The 19,840-nt window shown below is 39.7% G+C and overlaps 1 protein-coding gene across 8 annotated transcripts in view; it reads left to right on the forward strand.

Annotated features, from left to right (window-relative positions):
• The window catches only part of ANO4 (anoctamin 4), a 325,264-nt gene that overhangs the window by 240,637 nt on the left and 64,787 nt on the right, over window positions 1–19,840 (forward strand). For all 8 annotated transcript variants that reach the window (XM_067009963.1, XM_059081938.2, XM_067009965.1 and 5 more), the window contains 2 exons: window positions 13,086–13,168; window positions 19,254–19,394. In XM_067009963.1, coding sequence (XP_066866064.1) covers window positions 13,086–13,168; window positions 19,254–19,394 — 224 coding nt within the window. The remainder of the gene's footprint in view (window positions 1–13,085; window positions 13,169–19,253; window positions 19,395–19,840) is intronic.

A 19,840-nucleotide genomic window follows, 5' to 3' on the forward strand; every position in this document is an offset into this window, starting at 1 on the left:
ACTGGGTATACCTAAAAAATGAGTAAGATGTGATCTCTGCTTTCAGAAGTTGGTAATTATAATACTAGGTGTTAAGTCCAATTTATAAAGAGACAGTGAGGGTCCATGCAGCCAACTTCCTGAGGCAAAAAGGAAAAGCAGAAAAGGTTTTACCCAAGAATAGATATTGGAACCAAGTCTTAAATGTGCCAGGCAAATAAATGGAGTTGGGGGAGGTATGATTAACATTCTGAGCTGATAACAGTGTGAGTAAAACTCTGAAAAGGAATGCTTAGACATTACATGTGCTAGGGACATAGAACGTGTCTTAGTTTCCTAGGGGGTGCTGTAACAATATACCACAAACTGGGTGGCTTAAAACCCCAGAAAGTTATCCTTTCACAGTTCTGGAGACTAGATGTCTGAAATCAAGGTGTCAACAGTGTTGGTTCCTATGGGAGACTCTGTGCGGGAATCTGTTCCATGTGTCTCTCTTAGACTCTTGTGCTGGCCAGCGAACTTTGGCATTCCTTGGCTTGGAGAGAACATGGTTCCAATCTCTGCCCCCCATCTTCACCTGCATTCTCCCCGTGTCTCTGTTGTCTTCACATGGCGGTCTTCTTATATAAGGACACTAATCATATTAGATTAAGGCCCCACCTTACTCCAGTAGGAACTCAACTAGTTAATCTGCAGTTATTTTATTTCCAAATAAGGTGATATTCTGAGGTTGGAGCTTAGGACACCAACACATTTTTTTGCAGGGGGGACACAATTCAACCATAACAGAGTATATGTTGAAGCCTGAGTTCTGCTTATCACACGACATCTGTACCACAACAGAGAACCATGGCTTCACCCTGTAGGCAGCAGAAAGCCAGCTGAAGTTGTAAACTGGGGAGTGACATCAACAGTTGTGTTTGGGAAGCAACTGTGGCAACAGTGTGGGGAGGGGTGAAAGTGGGGACCACTAGGTAGCAGGTAGCCACTAAGAAGGCTGTTCCAGTGCTCAGTTAAAACATTATGCAGAATTGGGTGTCAGGGAAGATCTCAATTACAGAATAAAAACAAATATATTGGGCTTCCCTGGTGGCTCAGTGGTTAAGAATCTACCTGCCAATGCAGGGGACACGGGTTCGAGCCCTGGTCAGGGAAGATTCCACATGCCACGGAGCAACTAAGCCCGTGCACCACAGCTACTGAGCCTGCGCTCTAGAGCCCACGAGCCACAACTACTGAGTCCGCGTGCCACAACTAGTGAAGCCCGCACGCCTAGAGTCCACGCTCCGCAACAAGAGAAGCCACTGCAATGAGATGCCCGCACACCGCAACAAAGAGTAGGCCCCGCTCACTGCAACTAGAGAAAGCCTGTGCACAGCAACAAAGACCCAAAATAGTCACAAAAAAATACAAATATATTATAAACATATATAAACATAAACATGTATTATACATAAATATATTTTCCTTGCTTTAGTTGTTTGTGACAGACAAAAATTGGAAATAACCTAAATATCCAACAATAGAATGGTTAAGGAAATTATAAGTAGCCATTAAAAATCGTCTTTCAAAGCATATAATAACATAACACAAAGCTATATTTCACTTTTTTAAACGTAGGATACAAAGTATACAAATCAAGTGTGATTTCAGGTATAGAAGCATCACCGGGTCCAAACTCCTGCTCACTGCATGACAGGCCAATAAATTGAGAGATGAGATACTGGCACAAAGAATAGTGACCTTATTCAAAAAGCCAGAAGACTGAGAAGATGGTGGGCTGGTGTCCCAAAGAACTATCTTGCCTGGATTTCGATGCTAGTTTCTTTTATAGAACAAAGAGAGGGGAGGTGAGGAGGAAGAATAAAAAAGGCTATAAGTCATTGCAGATATTTCCTAGTTCTGGCCAGACTCTGGAGGGGATGTGTTAATTTCTTCTTTCCTGCAGCCATTCACAGTTGGGCCTGGTCAAAATGTTTCCTGTGAGCTAAACAAAGGTATTTTATATTATATTAATGGTGGTGTCCTCTGGGTGATAGGATTATAGGACATTTTTATCAGTTTTAGTTAGGTATGATTCACATAAAATAAAATCCAGTGATTTTAAGTGTTCATTTTGACATTATGTCAAATGTATATAGTCATGTAACCGTCCCTGTAATGATGACATAGAACATTTTCTTTCTCCAGAAAGTTTCTTCAAGCCTCGGAAGTCAGCCCCTTGGCAACCTCAAACCTGCTTTCTATCACTATAGTTTACTCTGTTCTAGAATTGCATACAAATAGAATCTTTCAGTATTTAGCATTTTGTTCCTGGCTTCTTCCATTAAGATTAAAGCTGTTGAGATTCATTTATATTGTTGCATATGTTGGTATGCAACAATATAAATTGGTTGCATATGCAATATATGTTGCATATGTTGGTAGTTTGTTCTTTTTGGTACAGAATAGTATTCTACTGCCTGAAATACACCAAAGTTTGTTTATTCATTTTATCCATTTGTTTATCCAAATGTTGATAAACATTTGGATTCAATCCTGTTTTTAGCTATTATGAATACAGCTGAGACTTAACGGCTATTATAAAATTTTTTGCACATTTGCATAAAAGTCTTTGTATCTATTTCTCCTGGGAAAATAATTAGGAGTGGCATTGCTGGATCATAGAATAAGGGAATGTCTAACTTTATAAAAAATTGTTTTCTGAAGTAGCTGTGCCATTGTGCATTCCCAATAGCATTATATGAGAGCTCCAGGTGTTCCACATCCTCACAAACACCTGGAATTATTAGTCTTTATAATTTTAGTCATCCTAGTGGGTATATAGTGTTATACCATTGTGGTTTTAATTTGCATTTCCCTGATGACTAGTGATGTTGAACATCTTTCCGTGAGCTTGTTTGCAATCTACACATCTTTAGTGAAGTGTTTGTTCAAATGTCCGTTTGTTATTGGGTTGTTTGTCTTCTTATTTTTAAGTTAAAAGAGTAATTTATATAATCTGTGTAGAAGTCCTTTAGCATACCTATGTTTGCAAATATTTTTCCCAGTTCGTGGCTTTCATTTTTATGTTCTTAATGGTATCTTTTAAAAAGCAAGTGTGGGCTTCCCTGGTGGCGCAGTGGTTGGGAGTCCGCCTGCCGATGCAGGGGACATGGGTTCGTGCCCCGGTCTGGGAGGATCCCACATGCTGCGGAGCGGCTGGGCCCGTGAGCCATGGCCGCTGAGCCTGCGCGTCCGGAGCCTGTGCTCCGCAGGGGAGAGGCCACAACAGTGAGGCCCGCATACCACAAAAAAATAAATAAATAAATAAATAAATAAAAAGCAAGTGCTTGCAGGGAGATCAGTTCGGTGCTTTGTGACCACCTAGAGGGGTGGGATAGGGAGGGTGGGAGGGAGGGAGATGCAAGAGGGAAGAGATATGGGAACATATGTATATGTATAACTGATTCACTTTGTTATAAAGCAGAAACTAACACACCATTGTAAAGCAATTATACTCCAATAAAGATGTTAAAAAAAATAAAAATAAAAAGCAAGTGCTTGGAATTCACTGGCAGTCCAGTGGTTAGGATTCCGTGCTTCCAACTGCAGGGGGCACGGGTTTGATCCCTAGTTGGGGTACTAAGATCCCACATGCCTTGTGGCATGGCTAATAAATAAATAAGTTTAAAATAAAAAATAAATAAAATAAAAATAAAAGACAAGAGTTTTTACTTTTGATATATTCCAATTTAATTTTTTCTTTTATTCCGTGATTTTTGTTTTTTAAAGAAATCTTTGCCAAACTCAAGTTCCCTAAGATTTTCTTCTATATCTTCTTCTAGAGAGCTTGTAATTTTAGATCATATATTTAGGTCCATGAGTTATTTCAAGTTGATTTTTGTATATAGTGTAAGGTAAGGGTCAGATCCATTTTTTTGCATATATGGATATCCAATTGTTCTAGTACTGCTTGCTAAAAGATTATCCTTTTCTTCCTTGAATTTTCTTGGCATATTTTGGTTGAAAATCAGTTGGCCATGTATAGGTCTATATGTGAAACTTTTTTCTGTTTGATCTATATGTCTACTTTTATGTAATAACACTGTCTTGATTATTATAGCATAATAGTAAGCTTTGAAATCTTCCTCTTTAAAAAAATTATTTGGTCTACTTTAGGTCCTTTGCATTTCCATATAAATCTTAGAATTAACTTGTCAATTTTTACCCCCCAAAAATGCTGATATTTGATTGTGATTGAGTTGAAACAATAAATCAATTTGGGAATACTGAAGACTTACTGTCAAATATTTCTACCCATGAATGTCATTTAGCTTTTCATTTATTTAATTGTTCTATAATTTCTTTGAGCAATGTTATGTAATTTCCAATGTACAGGTCTTGCATGTTCTTAGAAAATTTTCCAGAATCATATTGTGTAGTACTCCAATTACATGTATGTTAGACCACTGAATATTGACCTACAGGTTACTTATACTTTGGTCACCCTTTTTCAGTCTTTTTAGTCTTTGTGTTCTCCATGCTCCTTTTTATATTGTTTCTATTGATTTGTCTTCAGGTTCACTGATCTTTTCTTCTGAAAAAGCTAATCTTCTGTTAATCCTATCCAGTGTATTTTTCTTTTCCTATGTTGCATTTTTCATCTCAGATTTTAATCACTTGGATCTTTTTGTATATTTTATCACTTTCCCCATTGTGTTCAGGTTTTTATCTACCTTCTTGACATACGAAGCATATTTATAATACAGTTGATTCTTGAAAAGCACAGATTTGAACTGCACAGGTCCACTTATATGCAGATTTTTTTTCAAGAAATATGTACTGCAGTACTACATGATCAGCAATTGGTTGAATCCACAGATGTGGAACTGCTGATACGGAAGGCCTACTATAAAGTTATATGTGAATTTTTCAACTGCATGGGGGTAGGCACCCCTAACCCCCACACTGTTCAAGGGCCAACTGTAGTTGTTTTGTCATCCTTGCTCTATCATTTCTAGGCTGTCAGTCTGAGATTGATTGAATTTTTCTCTTAGTTATAGGTTTTATTTTCCTGCTAATCTGCATTCCTGGTAATTTTTTATTCAGTGCTGGAAAGTGTTGAGTTTTGGGGTTTTGTTGTGTTTCTTTAGTGCTGGACTTTGTTCAGGCATGCAGTTAACTAACTTGCAGCCCTGTCTGATCCTTTTGAAGCTTGTGTTTAGCTTATTTATTGTAAGTCCAGAGACTTACAATAGTCCACAACTAAGGCATCACCTGTATTAGACCTCTTATAATACCTATGTATTATAATACTCTGCATTCTGACTAGTGGGATTGTGAACTACTTCTGGCCCTCTGTGAACTCTGAGGATTGTTTAGCTACCAAGCGGCCTCATGTAGTTTCACCCCATGCATGTCAAGAGTAGAGGGGACCTTGTTGCTGATATTGCAGATTTCTTTTAGTATAGCTCCTTCCTTTCTGGTATTCTTCCCCATAGATAGTTGCCAACTCACCCTCCCTACTCAATCTCTGTCTCCCCATCTCAGTAAAATCACTAGGCTCTGTTTTTGTTCTCCCTGCCTGAACTGTAGCCTGGGAACTACCTAGAAGCAATGAGTTGGTATGCTCCTAAGGCCCACCTCATTTATTTCCTTTCTCTCAGTGTCACAGGTTTGCACTGTCTCTTGTCCAGTGCTGGTAAGAGCTATTTCTTATATTGTAGTAGTTAATCCTCATGAGTGGAAGCGAAAGTCCTCAGCCTGCTGCAGTTTAATGGCTTTGTATAGAAGGGAAGCATACCCTCAGACAAGGCCTCAGAGAATTGTGGTTCCCTGGAGAAACTGCCATGATCCATGGTGTCTCCTAGGCATTACCAGTTCAGAAACACTGTTGGAATACCCAGAGCTAATCTGACCTGGGGATACAGACTCTTCTAAACTCTGCAAACACCAGTGCATAAGCTAGAATGTGAAAATACAGGTATATGGCAGTGAATATTATTTTATAATGACCATCACATTATTCCTCTGTCAGGAAACTTGGGAAGCCAAATTAATCACCATATGTTGTTTGAGCATGGGAATCAGTACAGCTAGCAAAATCCCTAGAACATCAAAAGAATGCAATTAATAATTGTTAAATGAATAAAAGAGGGGAGCAAGAACTATTTTTTTTCTGCTTGATTAATCATTCTTATCCCATGTCGGGATACCTTTCTAATATCTACATTAGATGAAACTACCAAATTTGTGTGCTTAGACCCTTGTTTTTCCTCAGCTACCCTTGTTTTTTCCCTATCTGGACACACTGACTTTCTCCAGAAAAGGTCCCAATGCCAGTAATAGTTTCGGCTTCTTAAAATGTAGTCACATTCCTGTTGTACTCACTCATAGGTACTGCTCATTTTATTCCTGGCCAGAGCTCAATTCTTGTTTTTCTCCAAACAAATGGAACATAATTTTTTCTCAAGGAAAGAAGTTAGACTGTAGGATCTTTAAGCTCCTTGTTTTTTCAAAAATAAGAAAAGTGCCTTTAAAATTATTTTCTGGGATTAAATATAATTTTCCTCTGGACTACCAGTGCAGACATTTTTAAAGTGAAGAATCAAATTAGGCCTCTCAATACCTATTATGTTACCAGAGGGCAAAAATTGGCAGCATTGTATCCCTAGTAGCTTTGGGAATAAGTGTGGACTTTTCCAGGCCTCCCAGAAGAGTATAGATCAGAGAGAAGGATACAGAGCTAATGCCAGGCTCCCACAGTGAACCTATAACCCTGGGGCACAGCACTGCTAATTTATAACTAGTTTCAGCTCCTATGGTTGGGAGAGTAGGCTTTCTTTGTCTTCCTTTGTCTCCCTTTGTCTCTCTTTTTGGCTTTTCCCATTTCAATAGAAGTTAAAGCTCCCAGATTAGAGTGTGACCTCGTAGCGAGGAGTCATGTAGTTAGCACCTCTGGCTCCTACTCTAAATGCCAGTTGTGTCCCTAGTCCTTGTGACAGCCCAAACATCCCTGTTGTGGGTTGCATTGTGTCGCCCAAAAAAGGATATGTTGAGGTTCTAACTCCTGATACCTGTGAAAGTGACCTTATTTGGAAATAGGGTCTTTGAAGATGTAACCAAGTTAAGAGGAGGCCATACTGGATTACCAGTATGACTGGTGTCCTTATAAGAAGAGAAAACAGAGACACAGACACTCACAGGGGAGAATGCCATGTGAAGACAGAGGTAGAGGAGCAGTACCTCTGCAAATCCAGGATGCCAAGGATTGTGGGAAATCACAAGAAGCTAGGAGAGAAGCATGGAACAGACTCTCCCTCAAAGCTTCCAGAAGGAACCAACCCTGCTAACACCTTGATTTTGGACTTGTAAGCTCCAGAACTGTGAAAAAATAAATTTCTGCTGTTTTAACCAAAAAAAAGAGGCAAATCAGGTTCAAATCTCAGTTCCATTTTTTACTAGCCTTGTGAGTTCTCTGTACCTCAGATTTTTCCTCCATAGAATAATGAAAATAATATCAAACTTTACAGGCTTTTTCGAAAATAAAGATTAATACCTAAGATGTAATATTACTTACTATACAGTAACTAAACAAGTGGTACAGTATTTCAACCCTGCCATGGAACTTAAGATATGCAGCTGAAAGAGGAGATTTCCCTGCATTGGTCTCTATAAATGCCTTAGGAAGATGATGAAAGATAGTTATTCAATGGGTTTTTTTCTAACTATTTGCAGAATGTTAATCATGGCTATGCTTTCCAGAAAAAACCCTATATCAGTTAGGATGAGTAAAGTTAGCTGCTGTAATATACAAACTGCAAAACCTTGATGCTCAGTAGAACCCACAAACTTAAAACCCAATCAGGTGTTCCTGGTTGTCAGATAGCCTTCTACATGGTCATCCAAGGACTCAAATTCCTTCCATCTCATGGCTCCATCCTCTTCTAGATCCTCTGAGTTCTCTCCATTCATCTAGCAAAAGGAGAAAAGAAGCACAGGGAGGATACACCTACTTCTTAATTCCTCAGCCCAAAAGTGACACACATCACTTCTGCTTACTTTTCATTGGCCACAATTTGGCTCATGGCCACATATAATTGCAGTAAACCTGGGAGATATAATCGCACTATGCTTAGACAGATGATAAATGGTTTCAGTAAATGCATAGGAGTCAGCCACAAATTGATTTGAACTTAACCATAATTATTCTATTTAAGAAAATGATAATAGAGTGTGGCCGGGCTTCCCTGGTGGCGCAGTGGTTGGGAGTCCGCCTGCCAATGCAGGGGACACAGGTTCGTGCCTCGGCCCGGGAAGATCCCACATGCCCCAGAGCGGCTGGGCCCGTGAGCCATGGCCACTGAGCCTGTGCGTCCGGAGCCTGTGCTCCCCAACGGGAGAGGCCACAACAGTGAGAGGCCCGCATACCACAAAAAAAAAAAAAAAAAACAGAAAAAAATAGAGTGTGGCCTGCAGAACACTATGTCATATCTTCCTTTTGTGTCCCTTATGGGCTGCATGTGACAAACTTCTCAATTGTGTGTGATTCAGAGCCAAGAGTGTCCTGCTATTTGAACACTAAGCTACCTGAACACTAATCCCGACCCTGTCTGCACTGACAGAAGTCTCAGAATTTCCTAATGTGTCAACTACTGTTGTGAGAGGATTGTTGTTTGGGATTGGCATTAACATCTCAGGTGAACTTGTTTGTGGGTAGATCGGTAGAAGTACAGGGTGGCAAGTTGGGCATAAGCAGGGTCCTTAGGATCCTTGTATCCTGGGCTGATAACAGGGCTTTATTTTATGGGTGATGTGACTCTATTGACCAACCCCCGCTCGGAGACCTGGTTAGATTGGGGTTTAGAAAAATCATTAGCAGCATGGAAAGATAGATTGGAATCTAAGAAGTTCAAAATGCTAGCAGTAAATAGCAGAGAAAAAGGAAATTTGGGGGCCAAACTCTTGTGGAAATAATTGCATATATTAGAAAATGTTGACAAAACACTTCAGAATTTTCAGTCTTTTGAGAATTGATATATAAAAGAAATATACTTTTTTAAAATTTATTTTTTAAAGATTTTTTTGATGTGGACCAATTTTAAAGTCTTTATTGAATTTGTCACAACTTTGCTTCTGTTTTATGTTTTGGTTTTTGGCCCTGAGGCATGTGGGATCTCAGCTCCCCGACCAGGGATCGAACCCACACCCCCTGCATTGGAAAGGCGAAGTCTTAACCACTGGACCGCCAGGGAAGTTCCAAAAGAAATACACTTTTAATCAAACTTAATCATAGTATTGGGCAGTATAAAAGAAAGATATAATATAAAGATAAATAGGGCTTCCCTGGTGGTGCAGTGGTTGAGAGTCTGCCTGCTGATGCAGGGGACACAGGTTCGTGCCCCGGTCCGGGAAGATCCCACATGCTGCAGAGCGGCTGGGCCCGTGAGCCATGGCCACTGAGCCTGCGCATCCGGAGCCTGTGCTCCGCAACGGGAGAGGCCACAACAGTGAGAGGCCTGCGTACAGCAAAAATAAAAATAAAAATAAAAATAAAAAAGATATATATATATATAGATGGATAGATATACATATACATATAGCATAAGCCAGCTTCAAAGGCGACAAAGAGGAATGTGTGAGCTCATGACATAAGGCAGCATATAACTTACCACACCCAAAGCACATGGGCTCCCAGAGCTGTGTATTTAGACAGAGGACTTAAATCATGGAGTTACGAGGGTGGGGGATCGGAGCTTTGCCTTGAGAAGAGATCACCTATATTCGTTTGATTATGTCCTAGTTCATACATAGAGATAGAAGCAGATTCCTCCTCAGATGAATGGGGATTTTCACACAAAGACACAAGAAAATGGCAGCTGCACAAACAATTCATTTCTTCTTCTCATCTTCCCAAGTTTTAGAATGGAAGAGAGGAGAAGATTATTGGCCGAAGAAGGGAATTACTGCTTTGAGTTTCTTTCTCCTTGAAGCAGGGTTCAGCACATGCTGGGGAGAAGGAAGCTGGTGGAATAATTCTTACAGCCACGGGCTTGTCCTGGAAATCAGTTCCTACAGGCGAGAACCACAGATGGGCCGGTGGGGCTTGTTGGGAGCAGCAACAGCCTATAAGACAGACTGGATGTGTATCCTGTGGCCTTAGGCCATCCCAGAATGACCCCCCCCAGCAAGCCTTTCTGAGGCCAAGGGGTCCCAAGCTTTTCTTCTTACGGAGAAAAGCCACACATTCAAGGCTTGGCTGCCTTGTCTCTTCAAGGCTAGGAGGGACTCTGGAGACCAGAGAGAGAAAATCAATAAAGTGGCATTTGTTTGAAGGGCCAGAGGACCTAATCAAGGAGATGTTTCAGGGACCCCATGCAAGGACAAGATAATTTGGTGAGGCAGAGGGCAAATGTGCAGAAAGAAGTTAACACAGCAGGCCTGCCTTAGAGAGTCCTGCTTTACAGGGCTGGCCCGTGGGTGGCATCTGGGAACTTAAATTTCAGGAGAGTTTCTACCACCCTAACTGATAAGAGTAACTTGTTTTACATTTTAAACGGTGTGCTCAAACATTATGGTTTGTGCTGAATACCTACCTGATTTTTTATGAGGCTTGGGAATTTTGGAACGTGCTAGGCAAAGGATGCCTATATGACAAGGCCCTGATAAGAACCCTGGGCACTGAGTTTCTAATGAACTTCCCTGTCAGACAACATTTCACGTGTTGTCACAACTCATTGCTGAGGAATTAAGTACGTGCTGTGTGATTCCACTGGGAGAGGACTCTTGGAAGCTTGCACCTGGTTTCCCCCAGACTTCACCCCATGTGCCTTTTCCCTCTGCTGATTTTGCTTTATATCCTTTCACTGTAGTAAATCTTAGCCGTATGTACCACTATATGCTGAGTCCTATGAGTCCTCCTAGTGAATCATCAAGACTGGAGGTGGTCTTGGGAACCCCTGACATAATAAGACTCCTGGCAAGGATTCCAGTGGAAAATAGCTGCTCAGCTTTTGGCACTTTTCTTTTTTCATTTTCAATTGGAGCATAGTAGATTTACAATGTTGTGTTAGTTTCAGGTGTACAGCAAAGTGAATCAGTTATACATATACATATATCTGTTCTTTTTTAGATTCTTTTCCCATATAGGTCATTACATAGTATTGAGTAAAGTTCCCTGTGCTATACAGTAGGTCCTTATTAGTTATCTGTTTTATATATAGTAGTGTGTATATATCAATCCCAATCTCCCAATTTATCCCTCCCCGCCTTTCCCCCTGGTGACCATAAGTTTGTTTTCTACAGCTGTGACTCTGTTTCAGTTTTGTAAATAAGTTCATTTGTACATTTTTTTAAGATTCCACATATAAGTGATATCATATGATATTTGTCTTTTCTCTGTCTGACTTCACTCAGTATGACAATCTCTAGGTCCATTCATGTTGCTGCAAATGGCATTATTTCATTCTTTTTTATGGCTAATATTCCATTGTATATATGTACCACACATCCTCTTTATCTACTCCTCTGTCAATGGACATTTAGATTGCTTCCATGTCTTGGCTGTTGTAAATAGTTTGGCACTTTTATTAACCTCCAAAGACATATGTTTGTTTCCATTTCCCACTTCTAGAATTAAGCACTTGATTATTTTAGGCGTGATTTTCTTAACAACTATATTCTGAATTTTTCAGATTTTAGAGAGGCACTGTGGTACATATGTCATATATTCTATAATACCCCGTGAGGTCTGGGAAGGACCCCATGTTCAAATACATTAATATGGCTGCTTTCAACGTATGTATACTCTCACTAAGAGGGATAAATGAAGACTTTGAGTAGCCTCACCTCAGTTGAAGTGACAGCTTGCCACAAGATGAATTTTTGCCAAACCTAGGGGAAGAAACTTACAATTTTTAGAGCATTTTGAATTTTGCCATTGCAGATAGGGATTATATTGCCATCCCTCATTTGCTTAGCAGGAAATTGAGAATTAGAAAAGTTAATTCCTTTGCCAGTGGTAGCACAGCTTGTATCTGAACTGCATTTCAAATCTAGGAATGTCTAGGTCACAGGCCAGAGAGCTCTTAACTGTTAGCCTATACTGTCTTTCCAGTTACTTATTTTTAAATATGTCTTCTGTGTCTGAATACCACTAATAAGGAGGTAGTGTTAGAGCAAAGGGAAGTAGAAAAGAAGGAAGTCATTATCTCTCTTTGGAATGGACATTTGGATGTTTACCTTACCCCATGAAACTGATTCCAAATATATGACATATTTTTCCCTTTTGAAGTCTGACTACACGGCAAGGCCCAATAGAGATGGTCAACAATTACCTCTCCTAGGGTATCTCTGTGATATCCTTAGTTGCAGTCATCTCTGAGTAACTGAGTGTATGTATTCCCTCATCGGGCTTGTGACTTCCAAGGCAGCAGGAATGTGTCTTGATTATTGTTTGATCTCTCTATCATTTTATAATACTCAACAATTCATTTGTGTTGATATTTTTAAATTGAATTGAGTAGAAAGTTACTTTGGCTAAATGAGGATCACTCCCAGCTTTACCTGGGTAGGGAGGCCAGCAGGTTGGGAAAGGTTCTTAACAGAATTTACACACTTTTGCCTTCAATGTGACAATAAAGAGATGGTTTGGAGAAAAGAGAAGCAACAGGACAGCTTCCTCCAACAAAATAGCTTCCTTCAGTAAAATAGGAAGATACAGTCTACACAGATATTTATCTTGAGAAGAATTTGGGGGACAAGAAATCACTGGCAATCAAATACATGTGAACTGCTAAGCTATGCTTTTCCTTTTCTGCCCCTCACTTTTCAAATGATGTTGGTAACCTAGTTTTCTGTGTTCTTACATCTCAGGAGCTTCGTCATTCTAGTAAGTCTGCTCTGCTGTGACTTGCAAATCAGCTTAATTTAAATCTCTAAGTTTTCATTGTGTTTGACACAGACTTCTCAGAAAATGATCCTTGTTAAATAAAGTTTATCTAGAAATTCTGATATTCAAGAATGCTTACACAAACTGTCATTCTTTACAATGGCTTCATTATCCATTGGCACAGTTAAAGGCATTGTTTTATTTGAAAATGTCTGCCTTTCTCTGCTTGTTCCAGCGACAGTTTTCCTGGAGTTTTGGAAAAGACGGAGAGCAGTAATTGCTTATGACTGGGATTTGATAGACTGGGAAGAAGAGGAGGTTTGTATCATTTCCCTCAATTTTTTTTTTTTTTAAACGCCGATAACCAAGAAATACGCAGTCCCTCTTGAGTCATCAAGCTCTCTGCCCTGTGACGGAAGTCAGATTGATTCATAAAGCATTTTTTATACCTGTCTTTACAGGAAATTTCAAGCAGAATTATTAAACACACACACAACATTTTGATTTCTTAGTGGAGTAAAATTCCATGACTAAGTAAAGCATTTCACTTGTAGGTAGAGGCATCAGAAGAATTGGTAGTAAGATCTGTTTAGTTTCCTTAAATATTATCCATTCTCTTTACTTTATCAGAAGGAGAATATTAGTTTTACAAGTGTAGGCACATGGAAGCAGACCTCCTAAGTACTCCAAGGAAATTGTTCTGTGAACTCTTCAGGACCCTGGACCAGATGTGCACAGGCTCAGTAGTGTTCCCCTAAGTGATAAATACTGAGGGCAAACCACTCCTCAAACAGCCTCTCTGGTGGATGTGGCTAAAAGCAGGACCAGCTCTAGATAAAACCATCCAGGAGAGGTAAACTCAGTCCCACAGACTTCACTTTCTCAGCATGTCACTCTCCCTTTATCCCCTCTAGGCCAATACACCATGCCCTTTCCTAACCTGTGTCTGGTCTTTATCCTCTCTCTCCTTGCCCCATTCCTATCAGAAGTCTCAAAGACCCATGGGTGGCTTTGGTCACCATGTGCCCGGCCTGAACTCCTCTTCCCTTCCTCTCATCCATTATCTCCTACCTCTCCTGAGTACCATTTCCTCAGAGCCTTGCTGGGCCAGTAAATCAAATACACTAGTCATATATGATATGATAATGGGTATCAATGGGTGTTTTCCTTCCAAGAGACACAGATATATAGTTTCATAAATTAAAAGGAATCTTCTGTAACTGAGAATTTTAGCCCTGGGATAGGCTTGGTGGGGGAGATAATTTTGAGGGGAGTGTTTTTTCCTTCAAACCATGCCTCGTGGATGGCAGCCTTTTCTCTTCACACTTATGAACACATTTGGGTAGTTTTTAAATCTAGAAATGATACTGGGATTCTCAGCAATCCCTGTTCTTGTGATGAGGCCTCTCTCATGCTTTTATAAGCATGCATTCTCTAGAAAATGGTTTTCTGAGTTGGAAGAGACTGCCCAGGTGACTTCTGGGGGCTACCAGCCACAGCCAGGCTGCATTCAAGACTTCCCCCTGGGTGGAGCTGTTCTGGTTTTTGTTACATGTGTTTATGGGAGTGGCTTTCGAGTGGGATGGAAAATGCTCTTTCCTCGGAAGCCGAGTCACCACTAAGCAGCTGTGTCATCTAAGACCAATTACTTCATCTTCGGACTTTTTTCATTTCTAAAGAAAAATGTCTCTAAATTTTCCCCTTTCAGCTATAAAGTGTGGCATTAAATAACTTTGACAAAACCAGTCTAGAGTCACTGTTGGCCCTTGTGGTGGGCCCACGATGTAAGCACCCTTAGGGTAAGCATATCCCTTCAGAAGTCTAGAGCTTCAGAACTCCCAGCCCTGTTAAAAAGCATGGAGTGCTGAACCCTGCTTTCACTCAGCACACCTGTGTACAGGAACTCACGTCAGGGGCTATGTGCAATTCTATTTCTGTTTGGGATTCATTGTAGAAATGCCTCTTACTTCTAGCCTGTGGTTCTCAGCTTGCTGTACAGAAGAGCCCAGACATGCTGCATGCCTTCTTCAGGGGTAACCCAGGATGTTACTTTGCTAGGGCCGCCATAACAAAGTGCCACTGATTGGGTGGCTTAAGCAAAAGAAGTTGACTGTCTCACAGTTTGGAGGCTAGTCTGAGATCAAGGTATTGGCAGGGCTTGTTTCTTCTGAGGGCCGTGAGGGAAGGGTCTGTTCCCAGTCTCTCTCCTTGGATTGTAGATAGCCATCTACTCCCTGTATCTTCACATTGTCTTCTCTCTGTGCATGTCTCTGTCTAAATTTCCTCTTCCTATAAGGAAACTAGTCATGTTGGATTAAGGTCCACCCTAGTGACCTCATTTCAACTTAATTACATCTGTAGAGGCCCTGTCTCCAAATATAGACACATTCTGAGATACTGAGGGTTAGGACTTCAACTTATGAATCGGGGGGTGGGGTGGGGACACACTTCAGCCTGTAATACCCAGGATGACAGGTCTGGCTCCATGACTGGCCTCATTTTCTGGATGATTAACTCAGTGACCCTTGATGACACTTATAGCCTAATGAATTGAGTTTCCCAAAGACGCAGAATATTCTAGATCTGTTTATATCCTAAAGTGTAACTACCTAAAATAAAGGAGGCAGAGGCTGTTTATAATTGTATCTCCCCTTGACCTTCCCCATTACCTGCCGCTGTGTAAAGTCAGCATTGGGCTTATCCTGTGACAGGAGATGGGCTGCCCTTCCTCCTACACAGGGAGGCCACTACCAGACTGTGCCCATCCTCCATAACCTCTCTTCTGTCAGCTCCTTCTTTGCTTTCTGTCAGTACCTTCATCTAAGTCTTCAGTGTTTCTGCCTGGACTAACTCAACCTCCACTGCACCAGAGTTTCTGCTTATTTTCCCTCCTCTTCCAAGACACTCATGTAGAACAAGTTCTTAATTAACCAGAATGACTTCAAAATACCGTTTTGCTGATTGTCTTTGCCTAATCCCATAATTGCTTTTTAGTCAGAAGCTTTCCACATTGGATGGGGCTCAGCTCAATGATATAAAATCTCAGCTTGATTTAGAATTAGAGGAACTTTGAGTTTAGCTGGATTTGAAAGGTATTTACCTTGTTTTCAATATGAATTAAGAATACATTACAAGTCCCTCCCATCAAAAAACTTGCACAAGCCTCTTAGATACCTTCATCCACCACAGGGCAGACAGCAGAAGCAAGAACTACAATCCTTCAGTCTGTGGAACAAAAACCACATTCATAGAAAGGTAGACGAGATGAAAAGGCAGAGGTCTATGTATCAGATGAAGGAATAAGATAAAAACCATAAAAACAACTAAATGACGTGGAGATAGGCAACCTTCCAGAAACAGAATTCCATTAATGACAGTGAAGATGATCCAGGACCTCAGAAAAAGAATGGAGGCAAAGATCAAGAAGATGCAAGAAATGTTTAACAAAGACCTAAAAGAATTAAAGAACAAACACCTAGAAGAATTAAAGAACAAACAGAGATGAACAATACAATAACTGAAATGAAAAATACACGAGAAGGGATCAATAGCAGAATAACAGAGGCAGAAGAATGGATAAGTGACCTGGAAGACAGAATGGTGGAATTCACTGCCATGGAACAGAATAAAGAAAAAAGAATGAAAAGAAATGAAGACAGACTAAGAGACCTCTGTGACAACATTAAACACAACAACATTTGCATTATATAGGGGTCCCAGAAGGAGAAGAGAGAGAGAAAGGACCCAAGAAAATGTATGAAGAGATTATAGTCAAAAACTTCCCTAACATGGGAAATAAAATAGCCACCCAAGTCCAGGAAGCACACAGAGTCCCAGGCAGGATAAACCCAAGGAGAAACATGCCAAGACACATAGTCATCAAATTGACAAAAATTAAAGACAAAGAAAAATTATTGAAAGCAGAAAGGGAAAAATGACAAATAACATACAAGGGAACTCCCATAAAGTTAACAGCTGATTTCTCAGCAGAAACTCTACAAGCCAGAAGGGAGTGGCATGATAGGGAAGTGGAGTGATGAAAGGGAAGAACCTACAACCAAGATTACTCTACCTGGCAAGGATCTCATTCAGATTCAACGGAGAAATCAAAAGCTTTACAGACAAGCAAAAGCTACGAGATTCAGCACCACCAAACCAGATCCACAACAAATGCTAAAGGAACTTCTCTAAGTGGGAAACACAAGAGAAGAAAAGGACCTACAAAAACAAACCCATAACGATTAAGAAAATGGTAATAGGGACAGACATATCAATAATTACCTTAAACGTGAATGGATTAAATGCTCCCACCAAAAGACACAGGCTCGCTGAATGGATACTAAAACAGGACCCATATATATGCTGTCTACAAGAGACCCACTCTTCAGACCTAGGGACACATACAGACTGAAAGTGCGGGGATGGAAAAAGATATATTCCATGCAAACGGAAATCAAAATAAAGCTGGAGTAGCAATTCTCATATCAGACAAAATAGACTTTAAAATAAACACTATTACAAAAGACAAAGAAGGACACTACATGATGATCAAGGGATCAATCCAAGAAGAAGATATAACAATTATATATGCACCCAACATAGGAGCACCTCAATACATAAGGCAACTGCTAACAGCTCTAAAAGAGGAAATTGACAGTAACACAATAATAGGGGACTTTGACACCTCACTTACACCAGTGGACAGATCATCCAAACAGAAAATAAGGAAACACAAGCTTTAAATGACACAATAGACCAGATAGATTTAATTGACATTTATAGGAAATTCCATCCAAAAACAGCAGGTTACACTTTCTTCTCAAGGGCACACGGAACATTCTACAGAATAGATCACATCTTGGGTCACAAATGAAGCCTCAGTAAATTTAAGAAAATTGAAATCATACTAAGCATCTTTTTTGACCACAATGCTATGAGATTAGAAACCAGCTACAGGGGAAAAAACGACCATAAAAAATACAGACATGTGGAGGCTAAACAATACGTCACTAAATAACCAAGAGATCACTGAAGAAACCAAAGAGGAAATCAAAAAATACCTAGAGACAAATAACAATGAAAACACGATGATCCAAAACCTATGGGATGCAGCAAAAGCAGTTCTAAGAGGGAAGTTTATAGCAATACGAGCCTACCTCAAGAAACAAGAAAAATCTCAAATAAACAATCTAACCTTACACCTAAAGGAACTAGAGAAAGAAGAACAAACAAAGCCCAAATTTAGTAGAAGGAAAGAAATCATAAAGATCAGAACAGAAATAAATGAAATAGAAACAAAGAAAACAATAGCAAAGATCAATAAAACTAAAAGCTGGTTCTTTGAGAAGATAAACAAAATTGATAAACCATTAGCTAGACTCATCAAGAAAAAGAGGGAGAGGACTCAAGTCAATAAAATTAGAAATGAAAAAGGAGAAGTTACAACAGACACCACAGAAATACAAAGCATCCTAAGAGACTACTACAAGCAGCTCTATGCCAATAAAATGGACAACCTGGAAGAAATGGACAAATTCTTAGAAAGGTATAACCTTCCAAGACTGAACCAGGAAGAAACAGAAAATATGAACAGACCAATCACAAGTAATGAAATTGAAACTGATTAAAAATCTTCCAACAAACAAAAGTCCAGTACCAGATGGCTTCACAGGTGAATACATTTAGAGAAGAGCTAACACCCATCCTTCTTCAACTCTTCCAAAAAATTGCAGAGGAAGGAACACTCCCAAACTCATTCTATGAGGCCACCATCACCCTGATACCAAAACCAGACAAAGGTACTACAAAGAAAGAAAATTACAGACCAATATCACTGATGAATATAGATGCAAAAATCCTCAACAACAACAACAACAAAAAGAATACATTTCAAACCTATGGTTAAGGGTGAATAACATCTATAGGAGCCTATTAAAAAATAGATGCACCATGTTTTTTAACTGCCTAAATTGAAAATTTTTTAAATTGTAGAAAACTAAGAATTATATTATAACTCACAAAACGAATTCTGAACATTTTGCCGTTCAGAAGCTTTCTTTGTCTTGGTGTCCACATCACTCCCCGGTAATAAAAGTAAAAGCTTATTAGTTGTTTCAAACCACTAGGGACAGGACAAGTTGGCCCCTTTTCTCATTCTCAGTTTCTTCCTTCAAGTATAGTTTAAAAAGATAAGAGACACTTAACTATTAGTCTAAATTACATAGCCTTGATGATAAAAAGTCTAGATCATCATTCTACAGATTTTCTTTAAGTGGCCGGTTTCCAAGCCCATGTCATTGACTGTGGCATTTGTTGACTCAGTTTTCCTGTGGGGTAAAATGATTTTTTTCTTATTGACTGAACAGTTCTTCAGTACATAAAAATGTGTCTGCTTGTTCTTTAGGAAGAAATACGGCCCCAGTTTGAAGCCAAGTATTCCAAGAAAGAGCGGATGAATCCCATTTCGGGAAAACCAGAACCATATCAAGCATTTGCAGATAAATGCAGCCGACTTATTGTTTCTGCATCTGGAATATTCTTTATGGTCTGAAACTTTTTTACAAAACTCTTTCTTTCATAAAGTACAAACCTGTAGCATAGTAACAACAATAATCATATCAAGTGTTTGGATATATTTTTTGCACGTTGTGTTACTTAGTGCTCACAACCATTCTACGTGGTGATCAAGGATGGCATTGCTGTCATTTTACAGGTGGAGCAACTGAGACGCCAGAAGGGTAAAGGGCTTGCCCAGATTAGCCAAGAAATAGACAAGAGCTCACATCCTCTAATCTGCTGTTCTTTGCATTTGTCTCTCTATGTCATAATGAAAGGAACTAAAACTGTGAGATAGTATTAATACCTACAGCAGTGTTTTTCAAACATTTTTTACAATGCCCATACAGTAAGAAATACAAACGTTGTCATAACCTAGTATATACTATGCAAATAGTTGTATAAAACCGAATATGGTAATTGAAACAATGTTCA

This window comes from Kogia breviceps, chromosome 12, assembly GCF_026419965.1.
Source record: "Kogia breviceps isolate mKogBre1 chromosome 12, mKogBre1 haplotype 1, whole genome shotgun sequence".
Taxonomy (NCBI): domain Eukaryota; kingdom Metazoa; phylum Chordata; class Mammalia; order Artiodactyla; family Physeteridae; genus Kogia; species Kogia breviceps.